The sequence below is a fragment of the Manacus vitellinus genome, unplaced genomic scaffold (genome assembly GCF_001715985.3).
Source record: "Manacus vitellinus isolate BGI_N305 unplaced genomic scaffold, ASM171598v3 scaffold_0_pilon, whole genome shotgun sequence".
NCBI lineage: Eukaryota > Metazoa > Chordata > Aves > Passeriformes > Pipridae > Manacus > Manacus vitellinus.
In genome coordinates, this window is record NW_021938789.1 from 27763825 (window position 1) to 27783827 (window position 20003).

Genomic DNA, 20003 nt, shown 5'->3' on the forward strand with positions numbered 1-20003 from the left:
AGCATAACGCTAGGAACAGCACCTGTCAGAAAAAATGAAAACTACACAAACAGATATTCAAGCACCCCGTTTACACGCCGCAGAGGCTCCAGCAGCAGCCCGGGAGCGCCAGTGGCCTCCCCCGGGTCAGCAGGACCAACTCCCGGGCGCTGCGGGCGCACCCAACCCGGGGCCCTCCCGCCGGGGCCGGGGCCGGGGCCGGGGCACGCCGGGGCTGCCCCTTTCCCCGCCCCGCTCCGCTGTGGCGCCAAAGCGGCGAAAGGAAAGAGAATCGCTGGCACCGGCGGGATGAGCCGCCCTCAGCCCGGCCACTGCCAGAACGGGTACGCGGGTGGAGGAGGCTGAGGGGCATGGGGGGGGGCCCGCGGGAGGCTTTCCCAAGCTCTTCCCGCCCGTCTTTCCTCTTCCACCGGCACCGTGCTCTCCTCATGCTCCTGCTGACTAAACTTTCTCTGCCCCGGGCCTGGCCGCTGCCGCCCGCGGGTGAGGCCCGCCGCTCCATGCGGCCGTCCCGGCGGCTGAGGGCAGCAGGGAGGGAAGCCGGTGTCCTTCGGGGCAGGGAAGAAGAAGAGGGAGGGAAGGTGGTGTCCTGGGAGGGAAGAAGAGGCAGGGAGAGGAGGGCTCCGCGGAGCCGGGAGCTCTCCGGGGCGGCGCCGGCCGCGGCCGTGCCCGGGAAAACCCGTCCCGGCGGGGAGGCGTTCCTTGGAGCCTCCGAAGGCCCGTCTGTGTTCCTTGGGCTTTGTAATCTCCGTGGTGGCAAAAAGAGCAGGCAGGGTGTCTCGTGTGCATTATTTCCGGAAATGGAGACCGGCGTGAGCAACATGCAATTAATTAAAGTCAAAAGTGACTGTAAAAGTGAAATACGTTCAGTGAAGGGAGATGTTCTTGTATTGCTCTATTGGGGCTCAGTATTTCTATACAATGTTTATGTTTACAGGTCTGGTGGGTTATCTCACAAGAAAATTTTTAATATAGTTAATGTTCAATGTACCGAGTATCGTTTTTCTCCAAGAAAGGTTGATTTTTCTCTCTCAAAACCTTCCCTCCTAGTAAGGAATAGGTAATGACCGTATCTTAGTACCTAAATGAGAGGAAAGGTGAAAAGCCTCAAGTAAAGGAAATACCACATTTGTTTGATCTAATAGTGATTATAAAATATGAGACTTAAAGAAGAAGGTTGTCTTGAAAGGCAGCAAGAGCCCATATCCTGTTTGGCTTTTGGGGAACAAGAGCATTGCTGAAGATGTTTATTTCTTATTTTTAATACACACTTTATTTTTACCTTAATTTCTGTGATTGAAATGACAAAGTATTGATAGTTGGTCTTTAGGAGTATACTTGATACTGGGGAAAAAATACTTGTGAAATAGAGTTGTAACATAATAAACATGACATCAAAGATAAGAAAGCAGAGGAAAAATTTAAGAAAAGGGGAATGTTTGATACTCACTAGTTCTCTGGTTGTACTATGTGTAGCTGACCATCATAATTGTTGTATGAAAAGATTTGAGGTGATATATTCTGTTTTAGGATTCTCAGTGAAGTTTTTAGTTATGGTAGGCCTTTTTTTAAGTAGCTGAATGACATTTGTTCCTTTTTCAGATGGTGTTACAGCTTACTTGAAGCCAAGATGGATGAAAAAGAAGTGGAAAGGGAGGCAGTGTTCTCTAATTACAGAATCTTTTTCTCTATTTTTATTTGAAATACTGTTTACACAAACTTTTCTATAGACTACTAATTTTTTAAAAAATTAAGTGTTTTTTCCCTCTTGTTCTTCTTGAGCAGTGTTTTTTTCATGGGTTTCAGTTCCCATTATTTTTGTTCATAAGTTCTTATGGGTTATCATAGGGGTAAACCTTAATTGCCTTTTTTACAGCTAGCTGTGGTATTTTTCTAGAGTAGCTTTCATTCATGCAATTATAGAACTTGCAAATGAGCATAAAGAAGATGATCAGCTGCACCAAATCCATAAACTTAATTTTCCTGTGTGTGCTTGACTGCTAGCCAAGGCCTTGGCTTCTGCTCAATCAGAAATTAAGTGGTTTATACCCACTTCACAGTCCTGCATTCCTGTGCACTGAGTTGAGGGAATTATCTCGCCAAATACGGTGATGTTAAGTAGAAGTAATTGAGTAAGGGCTTTGGGTTTTTTTTCTGTTCTCTTTGATGTAAGCCTTCTGCTCGCTTTTTAGATATGCTTCTCTCCCTGTGAAGTTGGTACTCTGAGGGACCTCCACTTACATACAGTTCTATATTTATTAGAAAAGTAAATACTAGCTTTTTTTGTGTTTTGGATAAATAGGGTTGCTAGGGAATAGTTTAACAAAAGGAGAACTCACGACCTCTTAGTTCAGAGTAGCAGTGTCTTTCTAGAGCCCTTTCCCCAGCATGTTTTATTCACTGTAGTTGTGTTTCATCTCTCTCCAAAGATGTCACTGTGAATGTCACATAGTTAGGAATGTATTAAACTGATCATAAAGTCCAATGGTGTTTTAGATTTTATAAATCTGGTTTTGTGAGGTATTTTAAATAATCAGTTAGCTCAAAAACTCTTCTGACATTTCAGTTAGCCTGTCAAAGTTCTGTTTGGCGTGAAGAAGTGTGAGGGAATGTCTTCAATCTTTCTTTTATGCTGTGAGCTTCTTGTTCTCTGAACACTTTTTCCTTCTTGGTAGGATATAGCCCCAATCCTTTAGTTATAGTGACTCAAGCCAGTTTGTGCATTTTCAGAATCACATGCTTGATTCATGTGTTTTGACAATTGACAGTTCTGGGCACTATTTACACTCTTGTCAAAATATGAGAGAGGTGTTTGGGTTACACCAAGGGTGTGTGTTTCTCCCTCCTTACAATGAGACAGTAGCCTTAAGGATGATCCTCATTGATTCCAAGAACAAGCCAAAATTGCTAACTTGTAATGTGCCACATACAAACTATTCAAAACCAGCAATTTATCTTTGGTAAATAGCACCCTGTAGGTTTCTAAAGTACAGTTTTATCATGTGCTGGCATTATCTTCACTGAAACAGTGTAACCTCTTTATGACAAGCTAATTGCAACTCTCTAATACAGGTTTTTGGTTATAAAAATAATGATTAACTAAACACTTGATTTCTCACATTTGTCTTCTGAAGGGGCTGGTACTAGTGTTGCTAGGAGATGTCTTGTTGTTTGCAGTTACCTGTGATGTATTTTTCTGCATGGCTGTACCTCCCTAGATGGGTGTCTCAGTCTTAAGCTGTAGTCCTTGGTAAGAAGAGCCCAAGAAGAAATGTACTGTGCCCCTTGTATTTTGATAGGCTAGACATTATGCTTGGGATGTTCCATTGGTTTGGTTTTCAAGGTGTAGCAATAATAGGTGCGAGAGTTTGGGGAAATTTCTTTGAATTTGATCTTTTTCTTGAAATTTTCGAAGCTTAGATATGTGTGTGGAGAGGGGAGAGGTGTGTTTGTCTTTCTTCTCTTCGAGCTGAAGAGCACAGAAATTCCCCTGCTGTGTCTTACACAGTCCCAGCACATAAGAGAAAATGATGCATCACCTTTTTTTTCCTTCCTCCTTCCCCCAAATATACCCTTCAGTGCAGGGAAAGAAGGAACCTGTTCTGATGCTTGTATAAATTATATGTCAAGGAAAAGTTCTTGAGCCCATCTCCTGTCAGTTTTCAGAAGGCTTTCATAGGACATAATCTCAAGGGAAACTTAGCAGGGGACTACTGGAGTGACCTTAGATTTTTGGTGGTAAATATTGTAACAAGAAGCAAACTTATGGTGATAATTGTACGGTCAGAAATGAATGACTGTAGAGGAAGCTACCAAATAGAAATCTGGCAAGCACTTGTCATAGGCAGAAGTACAAAATAACTTAGATTAGAGGCTTGCAGTTATCACAGCCATCATAAAAAACATTTTGTTGTTTGGTGAGAAGAATGCCAGTACATGATATACCTGACTCTTAGAAATATGCAAGGTGTTATCTATAAAGGGTAAGTTGCTCTGTCTTGAAATAGCTCAGTGACTCTGAATACCTCAACCTTCTTATCTAAAACGGAAACCCGTAACCGCGCTTGGATGCTTTTCCCCCCCAAAAGAAAATGTTGCATATATAAGTTCCTGGAAAGCACGTCACAGTGATGGTTTTACTGTTGAAATATTAGTGCATGTGTAGTCTTAGCCACATTCTGATTCTGGTTACTTTAAACTTGTGCATGTTAAAAGAATAAAATTTGTAGTAACTCTAGGTCTGTGTTGCTTGCTGATGGCTGTTTTTTTCTCTAAACTATAGTTTCAGCAATGAAACATCCTGCAAAAAACGAGAAGATTATTTGGAATGGCCTGAATATTTTATGGCAGTAGCTTTTTTGTCAGCACAAAGAAGCAAGGATCCAAGCTCTCAGGTAAGAAGGCAACATATAATAATAACATAACCTAATCTATATTGCACATCACATCAGATGCACATGTAGCACTTCCAGGGATTTCTTAATAAAAGTTATTTTAGTGTATAGCTATTCAATTTTTAACATAGTCAGCACTTTTTGTTACAGAAATTCTCTTATTGGGGCTGACCTCGTGTATAATTCTGTGTGTACATTTGCAGCTTGGTGTTTTGTGAATCATCTTTTCATCTAGAAGTTAAAATAACACTTGTATTTTCTTTCCTTTTTCCAATAAATATAGTCACTTTTAGAGAAGGGTAAAACTGCTGAAAGTTTTTGACTGTAATTTTTTAAGACAGAGCATTTTACAAGTTTCTTTTCCTTACCTGTTTGTTTGTTTGTTCTTGGGTTGACAGGAATTTTCTTCTAGTTTGGGTCCTCCCTCAAGATGCCCTTTTTCCCTCTGCTTCACTGTCTGTTCCCATTTTTTACATCTTTCATGTGCCTCTGTTCAGTCTTGTTCAATATTGATTTGAGGCAATTGATACATCAGAAACATGATGTTCTGCAGGATCCAGTCATCCTGCTAGTCTTCCTTTGTGTGAAAAAATTCAGGAAGCAGATCCCAGAAAAACAATCTGTTCAATTACTCACTGCCTTCTGTATGTTACGGCACTTGGCTCACTGAAGGGTATTCATTTGGGGCTAAAGTTTTGTTACCAAGGGCTAGTTGATAAACAGGTTGTGTGAATTAAAATCAGTACTGTTGCCATTTCAGTAAATAATATAGGGAGAAAAGATAAAAATGGGACACTTTATCATTCTATTGGAAGAGCCCCTGTGTAGACTTGGATTGAAGCAATGAAAGGTGGGAGTTAAAAGGTCTGGTATGTTGGTGCATGTTTGTGTAAACATGGCACAAAGGCTTGTGAGGCCTGCATAAGCCAACAATACTGTCAGCTTACAATAGTGTAAGCCAACAGATATTACAGATGAATATAATACAGTATTTCTGTTCCATCTTTCATACCTTTTCTTTTGCTGCTGCTGCTCATACTGCTGCTGGAAAAGCTAGTTTGGGGAGTTGAACTGACAAGTTTACTAAGGTTAGATCAGTGCTGTTCCCTGAACTAGATTCACTTCATAATCAGACAAGGAACGGTGCTGGCAGGTTGAGATAGGAATGGCATGACCAAAGGGGTAGCTGGGTTGCTGCTGCCCTGATTTATTTTAAAGCCCAACCAATTAGGTACAATTGCAGCCTTGCTCACTAAATAGTGTGGTTATATATATTAAGTGAAACTTTTATCACTTAAATGAAAATTATTAAATGAAAAACTATTATTGCCTCATCTTTTCTGTTGATATGTGATTTTGCATGCTGTTGGTACTATATAAATCTGATTTTATTTAGGTTGGTGCCTGCATTGTAAATACAGAAAACAAGATTGTTGGAATTGGCTACAATGGGATGCCTAATGGTTGCAGTGATGATGTACTACCCTGGACAAGAACAGCAGCAAACAGACTAGATACAAAATATCCTTATGGTAAGGTTTCTTGTGGTTGACAGTTTAGACTTGTGATATCTGTAACTGTGAAAGTTCAGCTGGTAAAGTATTGATCAGTTTTTTTTCCACTCACTTGACTTCATTAATGTGCCTACATGTGGTACAGCAGGATAAAAATCAGTCTTTATGAAAAGCTGACTTCCTGGTGAAATATGTTCATAAATATTAGCTGTTTTGGATCGGATAGTGAAAGGTTGTAAATATAAAGCAGCTCATTAGCACACAGTTGCAGTTTCTGCAGATGATTGCTGCTTCCGTGTGTTCGTCTCCACAGAAATTACAGAGAGCTTATGTATGCAAAACAAATAATTGGGTCTAAAATGCAGGTATTAAAATTGTGAACTCCAGTGCTTGTGAGAAATTTCCATGTCAGGTATCGATGGCATAGGTAATATCTATTACGAAGGAACTGAATTTTGTTTGTCTTGGAGTGTGTGATTGCATTCTGTCATTCCATGCCACTTTTGCCTCATGTGGTGTGCACTGGATCTACCCTTCCATGGGTGGGGTGACTTTTGTTGTTTATTTCAGCCTCTGATTTGATTCACATATATTAAATGGACAAACAGAATGAAGAGCAAGGATGGTTTTGTGGTGAATGTGGTTGAGTGCTGCTTTGGATCCTGTCTTTGTCTTTGCAGTAGGCATAGTTTGGCCTTCTGTAAGTGTCCTTTGAAGGGTCCTCTGAGTCTTTGTGCACCTGTCAGCAGGGCTGTACAGTTCCTCCTCTGAGCCTGGTGTGGTTTGCAGGAACCAAGGAGACTGAGCTGCCTCAGGCTTCATGTTATGCTTGCTGTCTTCTGGGCATGGAAATGGAGCTGAGCTGCCTTGTGGTCTGCAACAGCTGATGTTGGGAAGAAACTTTCATTAGGACTAATAAGAGACTGTACACTCCCTGTGCCTCCTTAAGTCCTTCTTCGTCTTTCTATACTCACTCCAGCTCCTGCTGCATCTCTGTGGGTGAGGCCGATGCAGCAGAAGCCATGGGCACAGGAAAAACAGGCATTAGGAACTACATCCTGTGCTGCATCTCAGCCTGTCCTGGGCGCAGGAATGGCAGGGGGAAGAATAACAAAATAGAGCAAGAGCCTTGAGAAATTTTCCCTTCTCCCTGCATGGGTGGGGGGACATAAGCACCAGAGTTCACCTTTTGCAAAGAAACACTGGCTCTTTTCCGGTGTACAGTATTTATCTCTGCCTGCTAATTCTGTTTCTCACTTGTAACTTTAACAATTGATCTGATAGAGAAATTAAACTTGCATGAGTTTTGACATTGCCTCACTTCACCCAGAGCTCTCTCTAAAAACCAGCATTACGTTTTCTGTTTTCCCATGGCATTAAAGTGGAAGATGATTTGCAGTGGCTCAGCACATAATTCATCAGTTTGATATTTCTGAGTTCTTGAAACCCCAGTACTTTGTCCTTGTTCACTTTACCGATTTATTATAAAACCTCTCATGTTAACTCTTAAGCTCAAGATCATTTCATATTATTTTTCATAAGAGATGTATTCCCAGTACTAGGGCCAAATTTGAAATCTGCTCCAGCCAAATTTGAAGTCTGCTCTAAACCACTGGTTTTACATATGATGTTGTGACAATAGTGGTGCAATTTGGTATGACTGCTCTTTATTTGTAGGATGTGGAAACAAGTGTTAGCCAATTGATTAAATATAAAGCACTGAAAACGGAATATTGATTTTGATTGAACCTTTATGCTGCTGTAAGATCTCAGTTCTGAACTAAGATTGGTATGGGTGGTCTCTGGCACCTGAGCATGTTCCAGGCACCTTAAGCTGACCAATTTAAACTAAAAGTGCTGTGAAAAATCTTTGTACAAGATGACCTGAGAATTTTACTTCTTTGGTTAACTCTGCCTCCAAAAGATGTGGAGCATGTGATATTTAAAAAATTCACTAACCACTAACAGCTTGGAGAGACAAGTTGATTTCTGGGAATTGGTCTAACTACTGCCTTTCCTCCTCAGAATCTTAATCTCCACCTCATTAAAAAAATCACAACTTTGTAACACAAAGTGTCTGCTGTGATGAATAAACAACCTATTTTGTAATTCACAGATCATTTAAACTCTAGCAGTTTCTTATTAATCTTGATAGCACGGTTGACAGACCAGACAAGTATATATAAAAAAAAATATCTGCTTTAAAAAATTTTGGTACACGTAGAATTGCTGCTAAAATCTCATTAAACTGTCATGTTTTCCTTTCTGTTTTTGCTAATCATCACAGTATTTGTGTAAATTGAACTTTTTATTCTTGTTGTTTCCTGACTGGCTTGTTCAGAGATGGTACAAACTTACTGTGTGCTCCATTAGCTAACTGTGGGAATGGTGGCACTTTCATCCCTAGAGCTGCAGTGTAGCTTATTAGATAAAGCTGATAGTAATTGTGCATGTACCACCACACTAAGTTGGAAGGTGTTTTCTAGAGCTACTTTGTGCATCCGTAGTGCTACAGAAAAGGGCTGGGGGAGGATGTGAATGCTGACCTTCTGATCTTATGTAGTGTTGTAGGTGAGGCATAAACATGAGCTCACTTCCCATCTGTTTCGGACCACTCTGACTAGCTCTCTCTAGAACAAAGCCTGAGTATTGCTCCTCCAATGGTACTCCGGAAGGCAAGGTGGAAAAAAGGCTGCAAGAAAACATCATCCTGTATAGGCTTATAATGCAAAGCCTGCTGAGATGCTATGCTTAACCCTCCTTCTTCCCTCAGGCCATACTGGGGGATATGCAACTCATACTCTGTTTCATGCTCTGAAAATACCTCTCTGGTGAGCTGCAAAAAAGTTATCTCACTTCTTTATGCCCTTTGAACTGAGACATGCAAAATAAGTATGTGGTGTCGTGGGGCTCTTGAGACGTGGAGCCTTGAGGAAACCCAGGGCCAAGTACCATGTAATGCCAATGGAGCCCTGGGTAACATGAACACGAGCTAGTCTGTGCCAGTTGGCCTCAGGGCCAAGGGTCAGTCCCTGGCCCTGTCATGTTTAGCAGCAGAGACACAGTAGGGGATTGGACCCAGAGGCTATCTCTGCAGAAGTGTGTTAGATGATCCTATAATAAATTTATTGAGCTCCAGCAGAACTGATGGATGCATTGACCCCACATCTCTGATCAGATTCATTGTTTTGTGGCTAGAAAACTTCCAATTTCCACCCTAAATTTATCTGTGATTAGTTTACAGGTTCTTGTTTTTGCCAGGATTGTTCTTCTAGCTTTTCTTATTCACTGTGATTAACCCTTCTCCTTTCCCATGCATTTACTGATGACTGTTACTTTTTGAACTTCTGTTGTAGGGTTAAATCAGTCTTGTCACTCTTGAATTTTGCTGTATCTTTAAACTTGTTGGTTCGAAATTCACCAGCGTCTGGTTATCTCTGTCTGCTGCAATACATGGTACATATCTATCCCACCCCAAGTGTGGGTTCTGCTCAGCTCACTGTTAGGGACAGTGTTGTGCTTGATTAAGGAGTCTAGGTGCAACCTGAGCTGCTACTGAAAGAAGGCATTAAAATGTGGTGGGTAGTGCTCACTTTACCTTAGAGGATACAAATGTTTGCAAGGCATTTGGATATTACAGGAATAGTGACTGTGGATCACCTCTGTTGATACTGTGCATTCCTTATGAGAGCCTTAAAGCGGATTAAAACTCTTCCTTCTAGTTGTAGTGTATATTTGAACAGTTAAGTAGTATAGCCTTGTTATGTGAGAAAGCACAGGGTGTTTTGCAGAATGCCATTTTTCACAGCACAAAATCAGGATTTTCTTGTTATGTTGGAACTCGCTGTTTCCAGGCTGCCAGTCAGTGACAGCAGTGGGGATGTGTCTGTGCACATGAGAGAAATGGAAGGCTTGAATACCTGCTTTACTAAGATGTTGTTAAAAGCCCTTCTTGAAGCATTGTGTTCAGTACTGTGTGCAGAAGCTTCTTAATAATTAGGCAGAATTCTGGCTTTTAGAGTCAAAAGTGTGCCCTCTGTTTCTGTTAGATGAATCCAAGGATTTGATGATGCTCAGCTTCCTCTCACTAATCATTTAAAATATTACATTTTTCTCCTATTAACGCAAATATTCCCACTAATGTTAGTTGCTGTGCTCTTGTTATGCCCTCTGTCTCCACTGTAATCTAAGAACATCCATTTGACAACCAGTCTCTAATTAAGAGTTTTAAATTAAAATGACTGGCAAATTTAGAAGCCTCTGAGCAATACAGAAAATATTGAGTAAATATGCTTACAAATATTTATACAGGTTCAGATATGATAAAATATGTGCTGTGGCAAAAAGTATGCTCTAATTGAACAGTACCTGCTGTGTAAAAATGAAACAAACTGTTATCAACATTTCCTCGTGTTAGGATTATGAGCTTTTTGTCAATTTTTCAGAGAAATGAACACTCAATATTCAGGCAAATGTTAGTTTTATAGAAGCTGTTATTTTGACAGCACAAAATTTGATAAGGCACTATGAAGAGGTGTGATGCTCTCTCTCCAGTTGGCAGTGCAAAGCTGAGACTTCAGCTGGAAAGGCGATCTATAGAAGACAGTCTCCACTTACTCGTGGAGTACTCCACTTACTCTGGTCCTGCATGGATTTGGGATGTTCACGAATGGGCTGAGCAGTTCCCATCTTCACTTCCCAGTTCTCTTAACTCATAGAAGAAAGCACTGAGTCTGGGGCTGTTCTGTTTTTCTTACTGCAATCTGAAGAGGCTAGGACTCCAACAAAACCTGGTGGTGTTATCCTTGCCTCTGTGCCCTGACTACAGCTACTACTCTTATCCAGCACACAGCAAGAAAGAGACTGGCAGGAAGGGCTGAGGGCAATGTCAGCCCAGCATCAGTGTCCTACCTACCCTTAATGCAGTGACTAGCAACCATCCCTACACTTTCACAAAGGTTGAAAAAAAAAAAGTTTTTCTACAAATTCCAGATTCATCAACCACTGTTGCCAGTGGTTGTCATTCCAGACTCTGTTCTTTTAATTATTATTTTGATACCTCTTATGATTTTTGCTATGTTCAGTGTCAGAGATCCAGCAAGTAAAGGATAACTGGTAGGTGGAGCTTGGGCAAAGATGGAGTGGTCAAGGGATGAATGTGAGAAGGTGAAGATTTTACCAATAAATTGAATAGAAGTGGGCCAAATTACAGAACTCCCTGTATCCAATCCTGTGCCAGGTTTATGTTGAAGGATGTTGTGCTATTACCATGTGTCTGTACTGGGAACCCATAATATTTGTCAAGTTGGTTGATATGACACTGTAAAGACTTATATTAATAAATAAGTCAAAACTTGCTGTGTGACAATCTATATGCATTGAAATGTATTCTTTTCAAATGTAACACCATATTTAGTGCATATTTTTTCTCAAAATTCCTAGTCTGGCTCAGTAATTAATAACATTAAAAAGTCATTCCCTCTAGCCCTTCCTCTGACTGCTTCTTTAAAAGTTCTTTAAAGTTATGGTGGTCCTTACTATGTTCGTCATCAAGCATGTAACCCTTTAAACAGTATTAAGAAACACTTTGACTAGTCCTGTGGTTCTTATAAAATTTCTAGTCAGAACACTTTTAGTAGGTGGAAAGAGTGCTTCTGACTCTGCAACCCACTGAGAACATGTTCATGTTAAGTGTTCAATCCCAAAAAATTACCATTTATAAGACAAGTAGGGGTCTCTTAATTACTCATCCTTAAACCCCTCTTAAGTAGGGGTTTAAGGATGAGTACTACCTCATATATGCAACACAAACCAGTATGCAATGAGAAAAGACAGAAACACTAGCAATTAATACTATCAGTAATGAAGCAGTCATTCATCTGCTTCTCCCCCCCCCCATGAATATAGTAGCAGGTGGTGGGAATGTCAGAGCACACACTTAACTTCTCATTGCATGGTTATTCCTTCAGCTAATGAAGCCTTTTGAGAATACTTTTCAAGCCACTTTTCCAGAATGGAAAACAGTGTTGCAGACTTATTATGTTGGCTATATGTGAATATTATTAAAAAAAAAACAAACAAAAAACCCCCCCAAAACTCTGGAGCCCCTCATGGGGTATTGTAAAAATTCTTACTTTTACTAGTCTACTTAAATATACATTTTTCAGAGTTCTGAATACTGTGTACCTGTGAAAGGTTATCTTTTTACTATCTCAAAGAGCTATTTGTAACTATTAGCAGGATCTCTTAAGAGATTAGAAAACTTCATAACACCCCAAATGCAAACTAGTTAGTCATTAGCAAGAGAGATTTTGGACTCCTGGATTTGTTTTCTATCTCTTAACAAAGCTTGGCAGGTCTATAAGAAAAATCTGGAGATAATAGACTGTCTTACCTTATCAGTGCCAATCTGTCAGAGAGAGGTAAATAGGAGTAAGAGGAAATTAAGAGTGATGAGACGAAGCCTAAAAATATTTGTCTGATGCCTAAACCTTCTTAAGGACCAACTAGCATAATATCCCTTACAGGGGCCAGTAAGCCCCTGTAGTCTGGGAAATGTATAAAACAATGACACGTGTAATGATAGTTCCCCAGAATATTCTTGCAAGTCACAGCAACTGAGTCAAAAGGGTTTGGTATTTAAGTGCCCAGTAGACTACAAAAAAAGTAATACTGGGTGGAAAAAGATGACTGCTGGCATCGGTGCAAAGTTCTAGTCCCATACTATTTTCTGCAATAAGTTCAGTAAGAAATACTTGGTTAGGCTACTGCATGCATGAAAACCTATCTCCTTTTGTGTTTGAAACAGAAGCCTGCTGGATCTGTTGGAGCCCTAACTAGTTTTTGTCCTGAAATGATTAGTCTGTTTCCTTATTGCTGGCTCTGTGTCTTCTGTCCACATTGGAGAGTTGTAATTGTTCTTAACTTCAGATTGTGCTAGATGGTCAAGAAGCAATATTTCTCTTTTTCCCTTGCTCCAGCTGATTATCTTCTATAAATTAGTTTTGGCCTGATCTTGTTTTTGCTTGGGAAGAGGTTTGTTGTTGAAAGTTTGTAGAAGTCTGCCAAAAGAACCTTTCTCTCTCTTCAGTACAAGAAGGAAACTTGTTGCAGTACTAATAATGAAACTTGTCTGGGTTTATGGCTGAAAATTTCTGAGTTTTAATGATGGAAAAATATTTACTGAAGGAATTAGTTTTATTTTTTTTTAGTTCTGTGAGCCTTTGAAAACATCCTTTCTGGGGGCCTTCAATATTTTAGACTGCTGCCTACAACATAAGTATAGTGTTCAAAGAAACTTAAAAATTATATTTCTGTCCTGTTGACATAACCTAGTTCTAGTTGTGGAAATAATGACAGTCATTTTCACTCAATACTCTGTAACCCCAGAAAAATAATTCTCTGACTGTTTATTGTGAAGGCTACATAAGATTGTTGCAATTTAGTAATATACATGGAGTTCAGCATGTTTTCTGGATTTTTTGAATGTATAGGTTCATATAACTGTCCGTCTTACACTTAATGGCATACATTTAAAATATGGTGTGACTCGATAACAACCGCAATAGAAACAATAATAATAGTAAAAGAAACCTTAATGTGATGGTGCTTGGCTTTGGGGTTGGTTTTTTTTAATTTCCTATTTTTTGTGTTAGTTTCTGGCTTTACTGGTTATGAGAAGGTATGTGGACAGCAAAACATGGGCATGGTAGAAGCCAATACTGAGCTTTCTTTATCAAGTGTTTGGTCCTTTGTGACTCATCTGCATGGGAAAGTTTGTGTGCTATAAGTTAGGCTGTAAATTTGTAGTGCATTAGCTGTTACATAGAAAATTCCAGGTAGACATTCAGCACATACGGAAAACATTTCCATTCAGCAAGGATTCCTGCGTGTTGAAGGTACTGCACTCAGTTATTTGTGTGGTGAGATCATTCATATAGAGGTCAGCATAAAGTACCAAATTTACTGTGAAGTTGTGCTATGAAACTGTGTCTGTTTTAATCTTTGTATGGATGCAGGGGAGAGGAAAACCTACTTTTTTAAAAAATCTATTCTTCGAAACGAGCAGTGGAAAAACTTTTAATGTTGTCTCTAAATGAGCTCAAACCCACACCAGACTTCAGCATCTGTTTATAAAGTCAGGGCAGCAGGCAGTTTCTTAGTAGGTAGGTATATAAATTATGCAACTTGCTTTTATTCCTAGGAGTAAACAGGAAGTTCTCACGGAGATCCTAATGTTTTTTTCAGAGGTTCGTTGTAGATTACACAGAAACTGTGCTTTTCTCACCTGTGTTAGTAACACATTAGATAATCTGCTGATGTGTACCCTATAAACACTTAAACCCTAAGGTGCTGTCTGTCCAGAAAGAACTGTTGTGTTATGGTGAAATAAGGCAGGATGGTCTGTTGCTACCTGGCCTATCTCAAATCCATGGAGAAATACAGGACTTTGTTTTCGTGCTTGGGAAGTCTGGCACCTTTTAATGAGCAGTAACGTCAGTTTAATATTAAAGCTGGGACGTTTTTATGGTTGAGTGTGTGTTGAGTATTCTGGGGGTGAGAGAATCACGCAGCAGCGCTGAGCTGTTCTGAGACCCAGAGGACAGAGCTGCTCAGTTTCACTTCACGATTCTCCTGCCTTTAAGAGCGTACAGTGCACTCTTACAACCATAAGACTGTTCCTATCTGTGCATGTAAACACATAAATGAGCTGTTTTATACTGGCAATTAGATACTCCAGAGAGTTGTGAAGCTGTGAGATACTGCTTCACTTAGGGTGGTTGCAACTACTTGGCCCACAGCCTACGGCTTTGTTGCCTGCAATAGGTGTTGGCAAATGGCAATGCTTATGCACTTAATGATATCATTACTAATCAACAGCCTGGTCAGAACAATTGACCTTCATTGATCTTGGTACTTCTGCTTTTATTTCTTCCTCTGCCCTTTATGACAAGCTGTGCACGCTATTTGCCTTTGAAAAGATATAAGCAGTTATATTGTAACACTTTAATTTTAGTTTGACTGATTTATTTTAATGATCGGTATTATGAATTGTTTCTTTTCCTGTTTAATCAGTGTGCCACGCTGAACTGAATGCCATCATGAACAAAAACTCAGCTGATGTGAAAGGCTGCAGCATGTACGTTGCCTTATTTCCATGTAATGAATGTGCAAAGCTCATCATCCAGGCAGGTAAGCAGTAGTGCCAGCCTGATTTTTCAGGGTTCCAGTGCTGCCAGCTCATTGGTATCTTATCATAGATGTATTTGATATTGAATTGCTGATCTTAGATCTAAATTAATTGCACTGTCAACTTCATAAGATGCTACTTGTGGGGTTTTTTGCATCTGAATGGTGCCAAATTCTTCCAGTGCTAATTGCATCTTCTGTGATTCTAATCGTACTTTTAATTTAGGTTTGTAACTTCTTAGACCAGGAGCTGCTAAAGAACAACACAGACTTTGCATATAATTACTGTCAATTTTACTGTGCTCTGACACATTGAGTAGAGTAGGGGCAGAAAGAAATAAACTTCTGCATGAGAAAAGGTCTGGTGGGAGTATATAGATGAAATTTTAATTTGAATGTGATGCATGGTAGATATTTGAAGATTTTAAAATATCTTTGCTCATAAATGTCATAAGACTTCTATGATCCTACTTTAATTATGTCTTTCATTACAATTGTTATAAATCTGTGCCACTGCAGCAAGTGTGCTGGCCTAAATGTGTCTCCTTTTTTCACATTAGGCAGTATCTGCAGCAGGCTTCAGTTCCGTAAAAATCTCTGCTTAAAGTAGCGTATATTTTGCTCATGGAGTGAAGTCATGCTATTCCAGCATGGATTGCTGTTCTGGGGAGTTTTTCTATTGATTGCCACAGGAATCTAGGAAGAAAGTAGTAAACAGAACGCTTCTTTATTTTGGTTCAGTAAGGTTTGAAATTGAGAGGTGAAGAGGGAAAGATGGTGGTATTCTGCATTTGTGCTACGAGTCCCTTATTTATAGAATCAAATGGTATTCAAGGTAGATTGGCTCCTTGTTCTCAATCTAGTCACTCATCCTTTTCCTTATGCACTTATATCAGCACTAAATTACAATGTATTGATATTCATGTTGTCTGGCAAACACAGGAAGATGTTGATAGGCTCTGAAACCTTGTGAATTCTTTTTTGAAGCTTTTATGCTTCTCCCCTGCCTAAGTAATTGAGGCATAGATCATTCAGCAATTTGAGACAGAATAGAACTATAAATAGAGGTATACCAAGGAGTTCTAGAGTATGTAGGTGAATGCTGCCTTTTCTGATTTTGTGCTCCAGACACAGTTATTTTTTTTCAGCGTAATTCTAACATCTTTTCTATATGACTTGTTTAGGCATAAAGGAAGTTATTTTTATGTCTGACAAGTATCATGACACTATGGAAATGACAGCTGCACGGCGGATGTTTGATTTGGCAGGTATTATATACAGGTGAGAGAACTTTGAATTAACTTTATATTTACTTTGGAAAGGGGGAAAAAGTGGTGTGTGAAAGAGACCAACTTTAGGAGAAAAGTTTTTCTTCTTTGCATTGTGCAGCATTTTATTCTTTTGTTGTGTTTTTAAATGGTTTTCTTTGTAAAAGGTACTGGATTGACAGACTGTTGCACCATTCTTTGGCTTCTGTATGGTTAAATTTCAATTTCATAATTGTAGGAGAAAATTGCTAGTTTTGTTCTAGAATGCAAGTGAAATTACAAACGTGATGGTTGTTACATTGTACTCAGGAGAGTCATCACTGACTCTGCTTTGAGCAGGAGGTTAGACTATATGATCTCCAGAAGTCTCTTACAACTTGAATTATCCTATGAGTTGGACTGAAATGACCAGCCGATTTTTTTTTTTTGTGCATGTGTTTGAATAACTTGATCCTTATTGAAACTTCAGTATCTTTTTATTGCAACTGATTTGGGAAGGTGTCAAACTAGCCAGCCAAAATTAATTCGTGGTGCCTATAGCTGTCCATGTTCTGTGGTCATCTTTTTTTGTGAGAAAAGCATAAAATGTGAAATATTTGCCTTAAAATAATGAGAATCTGAAGAATGTTTGAAGAGTGGGGATTTTAAAGACACTGACTGAGATACCTAAAGACAATCTGTTCAACAGCGAGTTTGATAGGAGTAACATGCTGTGGGTGAGGCTAATTATGCAGCCAGGGAGGCTTTGCAACTCTAAAAAGTTTTACGGTATTAATATGAAGACTTTGAAAAATTTGCAGACATAACAATTCTGACAGATAAAATTTTGGGATGAAAGATACCTACTGGGCTAAGAAACATCCATGGAAAAAACACAGCAGTACTTGAAATTCAGTTTTAGTCCTTCAGTGTATTTCCTGTCTACTAAGACTATTTGACTAAGAAGCATAAATCATTCTCTTGCAAGTCAAATCCTGTAACTTCTCCAGGGTGAGAAATGTTTTTTGCATTTCAGATTGCTCTTCTGGACAAAGCATTCAAGAGTTTCTGTGGTCAGCAGCATGTGTTTTCTGTGTTGACCGTTACTTATCCTTGTATTGATTGCTAAGGATGTAGGTGGTACTTAATGAATCTCTTGAACTGAACTGCAGAGCTTAATTAGGCTCTAAATCTACACTATTTGCATAATCTTTTGTTTACTGATAGATTGGAAAATATATTCTGGGTCCCCAAATACCTTCCTTGCTAATTGCTGTAGCAGATGCTCTAATGATAATAAAAGAAAACATTTTGTGGCAGTATTAATTTTACAGTTCTGAAGTTAAAATTTTTAAATGATTCCCTCTTAACTAGTTTGGTTTTTACCCAGTATGATGCATAATGCAATCTATTTCCCGAGCACAAAAAATGTTTTAATATACTGACACAGACTTTGAAAGTGTTTTTGAAAACTTGGCAGGAAAAAATAAATCAAAATATCAGTCGTATCAAAATATATTTCCAAATATCTTTTTTATATATGCATACAGTATATTTAAATATTTTTCTATATACCTATATCTGTAAATATATATTAAAAATATTTGAAATATTAATATATATGAACAAAAATCCCAGCCGTAGTAACATGATAGCACCACCTGCAGCTAAGCTATTAAAAGTCCTTTGACTCCTGGGTAATTTATAAACTCCAGTAGCTGAAGAGTGTACAGGCTAACCCACCCCTTGTGTCTTTTTGTCTTAGTCTTTCTTGTCCAGGTTTCTCTCAGTATGGTGCACTATAATTGGCTCCCATAGAGAAGAAAACTATGTTAATCCAAGGATGTGGGTTTTGGTTTTTTTATTCCTTCAAAAATTTAGTTGGAACTGAAGTAAGCAAAATGTTTTAACTACTCACTAACTAATATCTGTATTTTTCTTTTTTAAGGGAGTTCAAGCCAAAGTGTAACAAGATCATCATCGACTTTGATTCAATTAACAGTAAACCAAGTCAAAAGCTTCTGTGAATTATGTCTCATTAAATCTTTAGAAGAGTATGATTATCCTTTTCTAAAAAGCTGCTAATGCCTTTCATCTTTAAGTTACTTGCAACTTTTTAATGGTTTCTGTAGCTAAAGTAGACTTATAAGAAATACAAGGCATAAAATGTCCCCCTCACTTAATCTTGTCATGTGGAATCTAAATCTACTTTAAAAATTTTCATGCCTTTATCAAAACTGCTTAAAAAGTGGAGACACGTAGATGAAACAATATATTTGAAGAAAACTGCTCTGATTCTTCTCATATTCATCACCACATGCTCTGTTGGGCTGTCAGCATTGATTTAGCCTCAGTTTAAGAGTAATATGCACCAGTAGTACATTGGAATATGCTAATATATGTTGATCTCTCTGTTGGATATGTGGATCTAAACAGTTGATCCTAATAAAGGACAAAAAATGTTATCCATGCAAATGTTAATCTTCCAACTAGCTTAACACTAATATTTAAAAGGTTTTACAGCTTTAAGAATGTGTGGCATTCTGCATATGTTATCCAACAAATAAAATACTGATTTTTCTTTTAATTGCTATCTAACACTGCCATACTTGGGGAGGGGTGACAGAGGAAGCTGTTCTGAGATTTGTCTATGCCTGATGGAGCTTTACAAGTGCTTTCAAGTCCTTATTTTCCCCAAGACTCCAGAATTGGAGGAGGTTGAGGGGAGTAAATAAGTTGTCTCTTTACCTTTGGGACTTTTACTTGGAGCTTGTTTTCATGCATAGAAGGAAATAATTTTATTGGTCTAAATGGTTTCTAGATAATCCAACATAGCTCAGTCTTAACTCAACCTGTAAGGTAACTGAATCATATTTTGTCCTCTGAGAGAAATTGGAGATAGTCAATCCATATCCAGATCTGTGCCAAAAGAGGTAATTATGGTGTTAGCTTGTTTCCCAGTGCTGACATAGTACCTCCATTTTCATAAGTGTTGCCTAAAATAATATCCTTTTTAATTTTACCCTGAGATCTGGGAATAGATTTGAGTTCCTTTTCTCTAATTTGAGTTTTAAAAATTAAATATGCCTAATGGCTTTGTTTAGATAACATTGGTGGTTGTTTGTTTTGGGGTTTTTATGTGGTTATATTTCAATGAGCTTTTATTTTCTCTATAAAAGCCTTGTTTCATATTTTGGGACATTATGTAATTTGGCTTCATACCAGTATTATTAAAGTCTTATTAAAATCCACTACATTGAAGTAGACTCATTATTATAATATTAAGTCATGCGCTTGGCTCCAGAGCGCTGCTGTTTTTGCAATCATATGGAAAGCATATTTGGTGCACTTGTGATATTACATAAAGTATAATGTTCATGAACCATTTGACTACTAAAGGGACCACTGTAATGTATTATAAGATATGTCCACTTATAAAATAATTTGTGTTTCTCTCTTTTTCCTGCAACTGTTTTCCACCTCAAAATTGGTCTGTGGCTTAGTGCCAGAAGGAGAAATTTGCACATATGTGTAGGGGAGGGTGAAGCCTGAAAAATTACTTTAATAAAATGTCACTAAACCACCTTATACACATCTTTTTCTTTGGCCTGAATTAGTAAGTAGAAACATTTTGAGTTATACATGTCTGACACAAGGAC

General features: G+C 38.7%; 1 protein-coding gene across 3 annotated transcripts; it reads left to right on the forward strand.

Annotated features, from left to right (window-relative positions):
- Window positions 1-222: 222 nt before the first annotated feature.
- Window positions 223-19595, forward strand: DCTD (dCMP deaminase). Of its 3 annotated transcripts, none has more exons than XM_018070549.2 (7): window positions 223-323; window positions 1603-1653; window positions 4283-4394; window positions 5791-5926; window positions 14984-15100; window positions 16282-16378; window positions 18293-19595. In XM_018070549.2, the coding sequence occupies exons 1-7, from the start codon at window positions 289-291 to the stop codon at window positions 18369-18371; spliced, it is 627 nt and encodes a 208-aa protein (XP_017926038.1). In that variant the 5' UTR covers window positions 223-288; the 3' UTR covers window positions 18372-19595. The 3 variants fall into 3 exon arrangements, with proteins under 3 accessions (XP_017926038.1, XP_017926043.1, XP_017926050.1); XM_018070561.1 differs by lacking the exon at window positions 223-323 and adding an exon at window positions 450-483; XM_018070554.2 differs by lacking the exon at window positions 1603-1653 and having other exon boundaries at window positions 224-323.
- Window positions 19596-20003: the final 408 nt, after the last annotated feature.